We start from the raw sequence: 14,707 nt of genomic DNA, 5'->3' as shown, positions 1-14,707 counted from the left end.
TCAGAAAGGTTGTGACGCTTTTATCCTTGTTCACCATAACCAGCTTGGGAAGATTGACTCTTACACGACTGCTTGTAAGATGATACGACGTCAACCACGCGCCACACTCATGTGTTTATCTTAAGTTCATTTAACTGTTATCACTCGTGTCTGGACTATGAGGCATATCTCATTTCACTTTTGAGGTCAGTAGTGTATGTCAATATCAGCCCTTGAACACTTAAGCGATAAACTTCCTACACTTTGCGAGTTTTGGTTTTTGAGGTTCAGCAACTCGTCACGTCACGCAATTTTTGACAACACGACCTAAAATAAACCGACTAGTCCTTTCGTGTCACTTGCTTATTAGTACCTAGAGTCTGCAATCTCGCGATATTTTTTTATTACCATGGACGACACCCTTTACTTTATGACTACAGCTTTGCTGATTTTAGTTGTGATTTTGATTGTGAATCCCTTCGGCAAGCTCCACAATTTACTGAGGCAGCTATTGAAAGACCCAAAGGAAAATCTTCCCGACGGAGTCCGATCCTTTAAGGATCTCCCAGGTCCGAAAGGATTGCCTTATTTTGGTGATATTCTGAACTACATTAAAACGAGCTCCGACTTCAATCGTCTTTTGAAGAATCACCTGGAAAACTTTGACAAGTACGGCCCAATTTACAAGAGGACTGTCATGGGACGAACCGAGTTCTTCATAAAAAACCCAACCGATGTCGAAGCTGTGTTCAGAGGCGACGGGAAAAATCCGATGCGACCTGAGATGATTTTCAGGGCTCAAAGGGAATACATGAGCAGCAAGAACCTTCCAGAAGGTTTGGCTTCCCTGTAAGTGAACAGAATGACTGCATTACACTTAGAATAGAATTGTTTATTTTTGTCTGGGACTTCTCTACACTTTTTCAGGGACTGCCATATTTATTTATTTATTTGTGTACAAATAATGTACACAGAGCAATGAGTCTGTCACGTGGTCTCTGGTTCCGCAAGGAAGAGAGAGGACCCTGGGTATGAGGTTGGGTGTTTTTTCGCGGCGGCCATTACTCTTCTCGGCTAATGTTTATTTGGCGAATTTCGACTTGTTTTCGCAGTGTGATTAATCCACAAGTTGAGGAGAAGTCGATTGAATTTTGCGACGTTTTCCATTTTTCTATTAAGTGGATTGTGCCAGCTTTATTGCAAGGAGTCATTGTACTCTGATATAAAAGCCTTCTTGACTTGATTTGTGCGGGTTGCACGACGGAGTCTCAAATTGCTCAGACTGTCTCACAAGTGTCACACAAGTGTCTCAAACTGAAAGAAACTGTTACTTGCACTGTATCAGCTGATCGGTCAATGATCGGCTCTCGTGACAATTGCGTGAAAACCAAAGACGTCATTTCGCGTTTTAAAGATCGTTTTTGGAATGTAATGCTCGTGATGTTTTATTTAAATTTGTTTTGTTTGCCGACATTGAAGCAAGTTGGTAGACACTACAAGATGTCGAATCAAGTGATGTTTTGGTTTACACAAATGATGCACTTCAATGTTTAAATTCCATTGCTTATAAGACAGGCAAATAATGTGGAGAAAAGTCCAGGCCCTACGACATTTGATATCATTGACCCAGTAAGTACAGTGTCTGCTGACTACAGTCAAGGAAATGAAGCACTCTTTGGTGAACATGCTGGTAAGCAATATGTAGCAGTGTCACTTACTGCCAGTATTTACCATCAAATAGAACATATCAGTGAATGTACTTCAAAACTCACTGATAAAAGTATTTCAAGTTCTAGACTAAACTTTACTTGTTGTTTTTTAACTGTTGGCATCAATGCAGTTGCAGTGTTCAAACATTCTGAACAAAGCTTTAAAAATTTTACTCTTTTGCAAAGGATTTTTATGGTATGTCACGTTCATTCGGGAATGACTCTGCTTGAAATCCTTGTATCATATTTGCAAATGTCTTGCTTAGAAACAGGGGTTGTTCCTTTGGAAATTAAAGGTGTCTTTATAACTGACTGTCAACCTGAACTGGAAAATGTTCACAGTAACCAAGAGAATGAACAGCTCTTTTTGAGTGTTAAAATAACCCAGAACAACTCGTTAACAGAAAAGTGTTCAGATGAAACAGCAGAAATGAAGAAAAAGTTGATTGGGCAACTTGAATATGAGAAAAAAAAAAGAAGGGCAAATGAAAGTGAGGAATCTAGGCAAAAGAGGCTGGCACAAAAGCGTGAGAACAGGAGAAAGAAACAAGAATCGAGACAAAAAAGGCTCGCAAGTCAATCTAAGTATCAAAAAGAAAAAAAAATGCTAATTAATCTGTTAAATGCAGGCAAAAGAGATTGACAAAGCAGTCTCAGTATCAGAAAGAAAAAACTGCAAATGAATCTGTTGGATGTAGAGAAAAGAGACTGGCAAACCAACGTCAGTATCAGAAAGAAAAAACTACAAATGAATCTGTTGAATGTAGGGAAAAGAGACTGCTATCAAAACAAGAGTATCGCAAAAGTATTTTCACCAATTTAACCAGTACTTATGAAATCTGAAAATTCCATGCTGCTGTTTCTAGGGGTCCACTGCACATTTGTTCTTGTTGTGACCAGTTGTGGTATAGACACAGTATTCTTGCTGCTGAAAAGCTAAGACTTTTCAACCTTGATGCAGAAAAATGTTTATTGATATTGAATGGATCTGTCAGTCTTGTGACAAACATCTGAAGAAAAGCAATACCACCCTGGGCAGCTAGGAATGGTATGTCTTTTCTAGTGAAACCAGACTATTTTGATATAAATGAGTTGGAATGCAGACTTCTAGCACCTAGATTAGCTTTTCAAAAGCTTATGTAAGCCCCAAGAGGAAATCAGTTGAAAATAAAAGAATTGTTGTCAATGTACTAGCAGATGTTAACAATACTGTTAACATTTAACCATGGTTACCTCAAGAGATTGGAACAATAAAAGTTCAACTAAAAAGGCAATTGCAATATAAAAGTTCAGAACTGTCTTAAAATGTAAGATCATATCAAAATTTACAAGCAGCAAACTGGCTGGCTGATAACAGTAACCTTTATAAAGAACAAGGAATATCCTTCAGTGAAGACAGGGTGGCAAGCTGTGATATAAACTTGCGAAATGTAACTGAGAGTGAAGATAATTCTCAAGCTACCTGTAATGAACATATAAGTTATACATGTAATGCTGAAAAGACTGCAGACGATGAAACAAGTTAAGTTTATGATGACTGGACTGAAGAGGATGCAGAAATACCTGCAGGAGTAACTGATACTTTGTTAACTGCAACTGACTTTCTTGATGACAATGAACGGCAACAAATTCACAACATTGCATGTGGGGAAGGTAGTGTACCTCTGAGTATATTTAGAGACAAATGTTCTGAAGATATAGCCTATCCAGGAGTGTTTGTAGGTCAAAGGCGGCCCAAAAATAAAGAGAGAGTAGTTGATGTTCATTACAGTGATGTTTGCAAATCAGAATTAAGAAGATCAGATCGACGAGCTGCGATGTCTGTGGAGAATATCCTTTTTTAAACTAAAAAATTACAAATAAAGATTCTGCTAGGAAAATCTCAAATAGCATTACGAAAATGTAAAGGGAACAATAGATGTCTTACAGCTGGTCAGGTAAAGCAAAAATGTACACTAGAAAGATTAGTTCATTTTAATTAAGGCTAGAAACTTTAAAGAGCACTTCGTGGCTCACCTCCTTATTTTGAGAAGGCCAAAAAAAGACATCTTTGCGATGATCAGAAATCTAGGACCTACTACTTTATTTTGTAGTTTTCTTAGAATACTTGGCAAGCTTGTTGACGATAAATAATATTCAGATAACGAATTAGGAAAAATGAACTGAGAAGAAAAGTGCAGGTTAATTCAGAGTGATCCAGTAACTTTGCACGGTATTTTGTCTATCAATTCAATCAGTTTTTAAAGCATTTTTTAATGAGCAATGCAGCTCCCTTAGGGAAAATAACGGACTGGTTTTACAGAGTCGAACATTAACAGAGGGGCTCTCCTCATATTCACGTGTGAACTTGGCTTGAAGATGCGCCAGTGTTTGGATGTGATGACGACCATGATGTGACATCATTTATCGATAAAATAATAACTTGTAAAAAATCAAAAAATGATCTAGGATTAGAGCTTCTTGTCAGTAGACAGATTCATAGGCACTGCCAAACTTGTCGTAAGAAGTCAAAGGCAGGATGCAGGTTTAATTTTCCACAACCACCTATGACGTCAACAACCATTTTGTATCTTCTTGGTGATGATGTATGTGAAACCGAGGTCAGAAAACATAAAGATACTTGGAAAAATAGTATGGCATGAAAGAAGGTGAAGACGTCACATTTGACAATTGCTGATTAATCTAAACATCACTAAACGGAACTACCATCTTGGTATTCAATCAAGTCTCACTTCTCCTACGATATTTTAAAAAAGAAAACCAAATGAACTAAGAGTAAACAAATATAATAGTCCCTGTCTGAGTGCCTGGAGGGCAAATATGGATATCCAGTTTGGGTTTGATGTTTATGTTTGTGCTGTGTACATTGTGTCATATATTTCAAAAGCACAAAAAGGAATGAGTCAGCTTTTACAAAGATCAAATGAGGAAGCCGGAGCAGGAAATTCCAGCATAAAGCAATATATAAGAGACATCGGTAACCAAATTTTGCATGCTGTGGAAATAAGTGCCTAGGAAACAGTTTACATGGTCTTTCACCTACCAACGAGAAAAAGTTCCAGAGAAGTGATTTTGATGATGACTCAGAAGTTCACTCATTATTCCAATAATGTATCAACACCTTATGGAGGTACAACTGTGTATAGAAGAATCCCGTACTTACCTGGGTATCCCTACTGTCACAACATACGTAGTATTGAAGTTACTGTAATAAAGATTACCATTTATGAGGATTGGACAATACTAGGGATATATCGCTCACCAAAGGAGCCTGTAAGAAAGCTTTGTCCAGTAATTTCTGAAATATGAAACGGCACTTTAAAAGATAATATTATTGTGAAGACTTTCAGTATCAACGGGCTCACTGAAACAGAGACAAGACCTTTACGTAATCTAATAGTAAGGGGCAAGCATTACAAACAGTTGATACCAAGTTATACAACTGACCATAAAACAGTACTTGATCAGATATATAGAAACATATCTCACTTACATGTAGATATACAGACAAATGTTTTACAAACATATTTCACGGATCATAGAGCCGTTTGGGCCTCATTTCATGCTATTCAGTAACAAAAGATCATATTACATCAACAGTACAATGTGAACTTATAGAGAACAAAAGAAACAAACCATCAAAATAATATAATACAGAGAGTTGTCCCTCTTTTCAAGACAACGCTTTTATTAATTAATAATAATAAACAGATGCCGACACAGTTTGATTAAGTTTCTAAGATACATCTATTTAGTTGGCCTCTTTCTAAACAGTAACTGCATTCAAACATAAACAACATTGCATTTTTAAGGCAGCGAATTTTGTAAGTTAGTGGAAATCCACAAACTACTCCCTTCTACAAGCATCATCCACAAGTAAATCTTCAACCCCCACTCACTACACCCTCCCCCTAAAAAATTCTCGCTTGAACACCCACCCTTATCATGTAACCACAACTAACTGAAACTTAGCATTTGCAATATGAAAATTATAAAATTAACCCTTTAATCATCAGTATGGTGACACTTAACATAATTACATTGCTTGTCAATTTATCACAAGAAACTATGACTGTGAATAATTGTATTATATTTGTCATGTTTCAAACAGATCCAATCAGAGCAGTATGGAATTCTACATTTACAATAGTAGCACTTCACTAGACATGAAAAGACACATGATGTACAAGTAGCATGATAGCTGTTACATACAGTAAAAAATGCAAAAATGGAATTAAGTAATGGCCTTCCAGGAATTCTGTGGGAGTTAAGTCTGAAACAAGAACTCAGAAACCAAAGCAGTGAAGCTCAATGAGGAATGGAAAGAGGAACACTCCACTTATATATTTAACTCTGTAATCTTTATTTGACTTCATATGCAAGAACTTAGATACATGCACACTGTAGATGTACTTTTCTTGCAGCACAATTATTATGAACATCACTTTCTTCTGATCATCATTCCCCTAACAACCATCTTATCAGATGAGGCGTTGTAACAATATGCTTTTCTTCGTACTGGATTTACAATGCAATTTTACCACATCTGCTAAAATATTAATGTTGACAAGCCAAGAAAGAAACTTCATTGTACATCTAGCAATCTCTATACAATGATCACACGAACTTGTTAGGACTACACTGGATTTTAATACTGCTGGCAAATTCTGAATTCAACACTTGTGAGTAAATGTCGCTGCCAAAGACTCGGTTACTTCATTTTTCAACAAGCTGAAGTAATTAAAACCTAACCGTGTTGGGAGGTGCAATGGTCTTATGTTTAAAGCGCTGGACTCCGGATAGAACGGTCCACATTTGAACCGTTGTCAAGGTCATTGTGATATGTTCCTGGAACATACTACTAGTAGCTTGATGCTAAGGACACCAGAAATAAGGACCAGCCTGATGGGCCACTTTGCTCAAACGCAGACTTTCTCTTCCTTACCTATATTAAGACTTCATGAACAAGTTATTGTCACATCAGTAATTAATATTTTGCCTATAATGTCAATTTTATGTACAACTAAAAGTATTTGACTTACGTATCTTAACAACCATGTGAAAACCTATGTTTTTTTTATTCACAAATTTTACCTCAATTTTTGTATTAATTAGCTTCCATTCCCTACTTTCACGCAGCACCTCAACACAGGGATGGGTATTATAACCATTGCAACAACAGTATACTGATAATTCATTTGAGAATTAGCAACTACATGCAGACCTGTTTTAAAATCCGTTCGGAAATTGTAGACTACCTCCAGAGGTAGTCCTCTTTATCCGTTCCGAACGGAACAGTGGAAATTTCCTTACCGTTTGCTACATTTTCTAGTTTTCAGTCTCTCATCAGCCGAAGACAATTGCAATTGCAAATGGTAAGCGCCATCTCGTTCGGCCGGTCATCCCAACCGGGAAGTCAAGTCGTTAATTTGAAATTATGCTCAGATAAGACCAAAAATGTTTACATGTTCTCACTCAATGTTGACCTAGAAGGAAATCGAATATGCTCCAGTGATCTTGTATGTTAACTGCGGATAAAGACGTGAATATGGAAGCGATCTTCGTAGTAACGAACACTACTTAAGCAGTAGTGAAAAGAAAGGCCTGAAAAAAAATTCAGGCCTGTACGGGGATTTCCATGACCTCTGCGATATCAAGCACTGCGTCGTATCACAGAGGTCATGGATTCTAATCCCCGTACAGGCATGAATTTTTCCAGGCCTTATTGCTTATTGCTTATTGCTTATTTCTTATTGCTTATTGCTTATTGCTTATTGCTTATTGCTTATTGCTTTTTGCTCTTTGCTTTTTGCTTTTTGCTTATTGCTTATCGCATATTGCATATTGAATATTGCCTATTGCTTATTGCTTATTGTTTATTGCTTAAGTATTGTTCGTTATTGGGAAGATCGATTCCATATTCATGCTCGAGTAATTTTCTTTATGCTGTTACGGGAAAATTTACTGACTTTTCCCGTGTGTGTTATTCGGAACATATTTATTCGTAAACTTTCACATTTAACCATTTCAAGTCCTTTCATTTCAATAAATCAAAAAATGCATAAAAACCACAGTAGCTTTTGAATAGATTTTTGTTGTTACTCGCTTTCATCATATGCACCTGCTTGTCGGCACTTTTGTTATTTATTACATGGTTTTTTTTAGGTAAATATAAGTGCTAATGGTCTTTCTGGAAACATTGGTTTTCATGGTAGATAGCAGCTGAGTTTAAACGCGTAAATCTAATTTCTTTTCATGCGATGGTTTCCAAACCAATCTTGTATAAATAAGCAGAAACTTTTAATTGCTTTTTGGTTTTTTTATTTCCTGAGCTGCACTACTGCAATTAAGATAGGTATTGTCTTCTATACCAGAGCTGTAAATTCGCACCTAGGTTTCCTACTTTAATGGCCTAAAGTTTATTGCATCCGTCTTTTTAATTTTGAGATATTTTGAGATTTTCCCCCAGTTGTTATTGTGCCGTCCGCGAAGAGTCAGTTTCCCAGTTTTGGGGAGAAAACGCATCGTCACAATGCTCAGATGTTTATTTGCTCCAGTAACATTTCTGTTTGCTGTGTTTGTTTCCTTCCGTTTTGTATTTTGTTCTAAATTTTATCCGTTAACGTCGATTTGAGAAAGAAATAATTTATGCGGAGTGCGGCGAAAGAATTTAACGCAAGTAACATGTCTTCAAAAATTTTTAAATCAGTTTGGAAATTCGCCTGAAGATCGGCAAACAATACAATCAAAATGTCCGTTTTCTTTGTGTTAATGATAATTTTCATGGTTACATGTACTTTATTTTCCTTGGGAAGTCTAATTTCCTTATGTCAACGAGAAACACTTCTTTAAATATTCTTGGCCATTATACAAAATCGATGTTTTTGAAAAGCACACCTAAGGTAAAAGTCGTATAATTTTCGAAAACGAACATAATTTTCAGCAAATTTGGGGAAAAAAATTCAAGAGAGGAGGCGAGGGGTTCCAAGCTTTGAATTCGACTCTATGGCGTGAATAAACCTTACGCCTAGTTAAGACATTGCAAGAGATGTGAAGATTGAATATATCATGCGATCTTTGCTCACATGAATATTGGTTTCAAACAAGCTAGAGGTAAAACTCACAGGTCCGATGGAAAGGAAGATCAGTACCCCCCTTCCCCTCTCCCGATTCTTCTTCCTTGATTCATCATTGCATCTTAATTATTATCACCCTCAACATCATCCTCATGCATGGTTATGATCACTGTCGTCGCCATCTCAGCCATAATTATCATCCACATCAGTAGGGTGTTTCCTAAATGGCCCTAAAACATGCGAGCACCATATTCCATAAAGGAAATGCCTAAAGTCTTTCACAATGTTTGCATTTTGAAGAATAAGAGGCCTGATGATTTACCTCCAGTTATCTTTTTCTAATTCTCAGAGAAGGCGAGAAGTGGAGTCGACTGCGCAAAGCCTTAGCACCCAAGATGCTGCGTCCTAAAGGAATCCGTGAAAATCTACACAATTTCAATGGAGTCGCTAGGGATGCCATAACGCACATGGCTGCATTGCGAGGAATTGGCGATGAGATTCCAGATCTTGAAGGGGAACTTTCAAAGTATGCTTGTGAATGTAAGTCTTAAATGTGATTTATTTCAAATTGATTTGCATTAATGAAGCTACTTTTTTTGCTTGCATTAATCACTCAACCTAGTAAATATAGAAAACTTTAATGAATATCCTGAAGGGAGAGAATACTTTGATCCAATATGACTGGCGTGGTGGTGAGAGCGCTCGCTTTCCACTTAAAGGGCCTGGGTTCGATTCTTCGACCTGGCGTCACATGTAGCTTGGGTTTGTAATTGGATTTCCAAAAACCGACATTCTAAATTCCAATTCGACCTAGAATCAGTGGACGTTGAAGACGAGCTAACTCGTGGATTTTCCACTGCTTAATCGTTTTTATCACGTGATTATTAATCGTTATCATTATTAATCGGGTATTCACGCGCACACATGGAGCACTCACCCCGTTTCTGACTTGATAGATGCGCCAATCCTTAAAATAAATAAATAGCCAGAAGTACGTAATCCACTGCAAGAAAATTTTGCTTGACGCCTTTCTTTGCAAGGTCATCTTTATGATCTCATCATCGTTTGTAACGCAAAACATTTATTTCGTTGTTACGTGAACGATTCCATTTTCAGCCATCTTAGCGTACTCGACGTGTGTGCGCTTGAGTGAACACATGTGTGTTCTTGTTTAAGCTATAGGAACGATGGCGTTTGACGTTAGAGTTGGACTCTTTGACGACCCACCAAGCAAAGAAACTAAAAAAATGCTGAAAATGATCAAAGCGGTCTCTGATGGATTTGCACTCTTGGCAAAACTGAACAGCGGATGGGAAGAACTTCTTCATAGATTTATGGAGCCACCATCCTACAGAAAATTCGTCGAAACTCAAGACATCACGTTCTCCGCCAGCCAAGAGATTATTGACAGAAAGGTTATGGAACTGACCAAAATGGCAGAAGAAGGCAAACAGTTTCCTGAAAATCAAGGTGAGCTATACGAATATAAAAACGACACCTTTCAGTCATAAAGCTTCTTCAAGTGCGGGCCTGTGAATTGACCATTCTATTTTGAGCTTTTTTCAAAATGTTGTATGTTTCTTAAACACCATAGTTCAGTGGCTTGTGCTGTTGTTTGTTACTCGTGTGAGACAAACAGGTTCTGACTGCCTAACAGCACATCACCCAGTCATTTCCACGCTTGACCGCTGTGTTGGCGGAGGCAAGGAAAACGACTCTACCGTGAGAACTGACACTAGTCAAGAGATTATAGGCAATAGTCATTAATGAAGAGATTTGATTCCCTTCTGAAGGGTAAAGTTATTAGTACTCTTTACTTTGTTATAGCTGTTTCTATGCTGGCGTATCTCATCGTGAAGGGTGACCTCACGCCCAAGGAGATCAGCGTCAATTCTATTTTCATGTTTAGGGCGGGCGTCGAATCGGTAAGTTATAAAGCAATTGCCTCTTTATAGAAAACAAGAACATCAATTCGACCGGTCAAATAAAGTAGGAAAATTATTTCCAAGTTAAAAGATCCGTCCTAATGACATATGTCCACTTTTTCTTCAAAGACCACAAATGGATTGCTGTGGCTCCTTTACGATCTGGCCCGAAATCCGAGGGTGCAGGAAATGGTGTTCGAAGAAGTGACCTCCCTGATTGGGCCCCATGGAGATTTTACTCCCGAAAGCTTTGCAAAGTTGGAGTACATTAAGGCTTGTGTCAAAGAGAGTATGAGGTAGAAGTAATGCTGTTGTTGTTGTTTTTTATCTTAGAGGTACTTTTAATTTTAAAATAAGCGAACAGAAAGATAATGAATGGCTCCTCGTACAATTCCCAGTTCAAACTGAACCCCTACGATGCGAACTAAGTCTCTAAATTGTTCTCTCAGACTGCATCCAGTTACACCAGCCTGGACGCGTGTTCTGACACAGGATCTTGTTTTATCCAGTTACATGGTTCCATCAGGGGTAAGTGCTTAACGATAAGTTATGAGTGACGAGGACTATGGCAAGAGCTATAGGTCCTTCTTCCAATCGCCCACGGCATAGTTTCTTTTCCCCTTTGCCAAAACCCCGCATGTATATTAAAAGACTCCCAAGAGCCAGGATATTTAGGCTACTGGTTCAACTCTTGAGTCTTAGTAGCAGAGGGGGGCGGGGGCAATCGCAAAGAGGGGAGTATCCTCAGGACACCCCTTTCCGGCTCGGGTAAGCTCCTTAGTGAGTTATGTGTTCGAAAGTGATTCAACACTCCAATGGTGTTAAAAGAAGTCTATCAAGTTGGTGACTCTTCAACTAATCGAGGAAAAAATGAAGCGTGTTACGTACTTATGGCTTACTTGATCATTTGTTCGCTTGCGTTCGTCCGACAATTGAAATAATAATGATGACTATACCGGAAGTAACTAAGCTTAATCGACTGATCGTGTTTGACCATGCATTCTATTCAGACCATCGTAAGCTATTCAAATTACCTTTCTGGGCGCTCTGAGGAATTGTTTAAGTTTCCTTTGGAGTTCAGGCCAGAACGTTGGTTAAACGAGGATCTGGGAAAGATTCACCCATTTGCCAGTCTGCCATTTGGAGTTGGGAGTCGTATGTGCATAGGTGAGGTTTTTTCTGTATACAAAAGGTCTACATGCAGAAGATTATTTCTTGAGCAACCCGTCACTTTGACCCCTCACTTATAGCTACACATAAAGCTTAGTTTGTAAAATTAACCTCAGCTTTGAGCAAACAATGGTGACATCCGTGTGAGCGCGACCTAACAGAAGACTTAACGAGTAGAACAATGATGGGTCTGCTCGTGTATTTTAAAACTTTAATTTGTAATTTTATTTTATTTTATTTTATTTATTTATTTATTTTTAATAGTATCTCTTTATTGCGCCGTACTCTCCAAAGGGAGATGTTAGTCTACTTACAATAAAGTTCAATAATACAATATGAATAACATAAAACGATAACTTTACCATATCCGAATACAATACGTTGATTGAAAAGCTATTACTGCTAAATTACATTTGTGCATTGAGACTTTGATACATTAAATGAGGAACTATAACAAAAGTGAAAAAAGAAAAAGAACGTAAGGAGTATTGTTTGAAGTGTTTTGGTGAGAGTTTCACTGTTGGCAGGTGTACCACTAAGTTTTTTATTTATTTACTTTTTTATTATTTAAATTTTGTTTTTATTTTATTTTGTATTTTTTAAAGAGAGTTGAGATATTTTAACCGCATTTGTCAGGAGCTAGTTATTGACGGTATTTTCAATTAGGTCCCTTTGGTGAACTGCATTCACAAAGTCGTGGAGGACAATGGGCTTGTTGTTAAGTTTACAACTATAGATATAATAACGCATGAATAGTGTGACGTAGTCAAATTTCTTGGTGGTACTATTCTCGTTTAAGTTGGAGGTAATTCCGAATAAAAGTTCCTCCGTAGTTGGAGAGAACTGTGAATTTTTAATTTTATAATATGTTCTCTAGCAAAAGAAAAACGTGAAAGCGTTGATTTTGGTTATGTATTTCCTTTGAGAGTTTAACCCTACTTTGACCTGTACCTCCGCGGTTGTTTATTTCCATACAATTACCTCTCTGTTTCTTTCCAGGGCGTCGTATTGCAGAAGCCGAAATATATCTTCTAACAGCAAAGGTAAGCGTGGGAAAGAAAAGTAGTTTGTAGGAGAAGAAAAAATAAAATAAATAATCGCATGTAAAAACACAATTGTATTACGGTGACCCCACTTTGGAAGGGCGAGCGCTTTGGGAACGAGGTCGAGTTATCGATATCTTGTCTTAATACACTAACTAAATACTTAAATGAATTGTTATTAATTTAACGAATGTGCTTCTCAATGACTACTTTAGCTGGTCCAGCGATTCATTATGGAATACCACGATGAGCCAATGGGGACAAAGCTATCTTTTGTGGCTGTTCCCGACAGGCCTCTGAGGATAAAGTTTATCGATCGGGAATAGTTGTTATGGACGTGTAGTCATCAAGTGTGGCGGATGGTCACAGCACCAAACACTATGGCACATCATAGAATAGGATGATGTACCACGTGGTACAAATGAACTAATCAGATGGCTGGATTGCTTTACATCAAATCGCCATCTGGATGCAAATTCGTACCCCATGGTACTCAATCCACCTCTCTGATTAATTAGTTGTACACCATAGTGCTTCCTTAAACTACTCAGACTGTATGGAAATCAATATCTAAATACCATATTATATAAAAGGTTTTCTAGAATAGAAGCCGCCTTTTAATGAAGGCTGCCATAGAAATACTTTAAACATCATAAACGCCGTAGCGTAAAGGAAAAAAATACGGTACCTGTTGCCTTCATCAGAAATGATTTGATAATCTTATTATTTGAACTTTTTAAAACACCTTAATCTATTTTTAAAAACCTTTCCTTTTGGTGACAAGTCGAACTTTTGTTAAGTGGTCACCCACCACTGGAAATGTCGAGGTGACTGCTAAAAACAGATTAACCACTTAATACAAGTTCCACAGTAAAGGGGTTTTATAAAAGACAAGGAAAGCGCCATTTTATGCCATAATTTACTACTTAGTGTACCAAAACGCGCTTAAAAATGCTTCTAGCCTTTGATTTGGGAGATGAACGTGGATTTAATACTCTTGAAAGTTTCCTCTCGGTTTTATTGGAATGCCTCCGCTTTAAGTAACCGTTCATCACAGTTGGAAAACAATACAAACAGGGCGTTGGGACTCAGTAAAGAGTGACTATAACCGCTTAATAAAGGTGAAAATTATATTGATTAAGGGGAAAGAATTTCGTGATTTTGACAACTGACCGCTTAGTACAGAGTCACCGCTAAAATACGGTGCCGCTTAAAAGAGGTTCCACTGTGGTTCTCTTACAAGTTTACTATAGTCATAGAACTCATAGTTCGTGTATTTATGCCTTGTGGTAACGCGTTAGATAGCGTTGCCGTGATGAAAAATTTCTTCAGAAAGGTTGTGACACCTTGTTCACCGTAACCAGCTTGGGGAAATTCACTCCTTTACGACTGTTCGTGCGATGATACGATGTCAACCACGCGCCTTGCTCACGTTCCAGTCTAAAGTTGATTTCACTGTTACCACTCTTGAATGAACTAAGAGGCATATCCTATGTCACTTTTGAGGTCAATAGTGACATGGGAGTCTAACAGCGTCAATATCAGCCTTAAAACACTAAGTGATAAATTCTTACACTTTCACTTCGTTTTAGGTCAGAAATTATGTTTTAATCGTGGTTGAACCAAGGTGAAAGGGATCTTGTGACTGTGCGGCATCGGTAAGACTCGGTGACTCGCAGCATGACAGATTGACTGACTCACGGACTCAGTGAGAAACTGACCCAGTTATGTGACTTGCGATGTAAATTCCCTCTGCATGTTTTGGTTGTTGACGTTCAGCAACTCGCCCCGTCACGCAATTTTTG

At 37.9% G+C, this 14,707-nt stretch overlaps 1 protein-coding gene across 2 annotated transcripts; it reads left to right on the top strand.

Moving 5' to 3' along the window:
* Nucleotides 1-366: 366 nt before the first annotated feature.
* On the top strand, nt 367-14,037 carry LOC131790981 (1,25-dihydroxyvitamin D(3) 24-hydroxylase, mitochondrial). Of its 2 annotated transcripts, none has more exons than XM_059108282.2 (9): nt 367-828; nt 9,114-9,304; nt 9,941-10,234; nt 10,592-10,689; nt 10,819-10,985; nt 11,139-11,217; nt 11,700-11,856; nt 12,859-12,902; nt 13,118-14,037. In XM_059108282.2, exons 1-9 carry the CDS (start codon nt 389-391, stop codon nt 13,226-13,228), a joined length of 1,581 nt encoding a protein of 526 aa, XP_058964265.2. In that variant the 5' UTR covers nt 367-388; the 3' UTR covers nt 13,229-14,037. The 2 variants fall into 2 exon arrangements, with proteins under 2 accessions (XP_058964265.2, XP_066024697.1); XM_066168600.1 differs by lacking the exon at nt 367-828 and adding an exon at nt 1,423-1,669.
* Nucleotides 14,038-14,707: the final 670 nt, after the last annotated feature.

Source organism: Pocillopora verrucosa, chromosome 6 (genome assembly GCF_036669915.1).
Source record: "Pocillopora verrucosa isolate sample1 chromosome 6, ASM3666991v2, whole genome shotgun sequence".
Taxonomy (NCBI): Eukaryota; Metazoa; Cnidaria; class Anthozoa; order Scleractinia; family Pocilloporidae; genus Pocillopora; species Pocillopora verrucosa.
This window is presented reverse-complemented; position numbering and strand designations above follow the sequence as displayed.

Excerpts from the sequence above, each read along its gene's own strand:
- LOC131790981 (XM_059108282.2), top strand. The coding sequence starts at position 389 with ATGGACGACACCCTTTACTTTATGACTACAGCTTTGCTGATTTTAGTT. Across the intron at positions 9,305-9,940 it reads TTCAAAGTATGCTTGTGAAT|CTATAGGAACGATGGCGTTT; the intron begins GTAAGTCTTAAA and ends TTCTTGTTTAAG. Across the intron at positions 12,903-13,117 it reads TATATCTTCTAACAGCAAAG|CTGGTCCAGCGATTCATTAT; the intron begins GTAAGCGTGGGA and ends TGACTACTTTAG.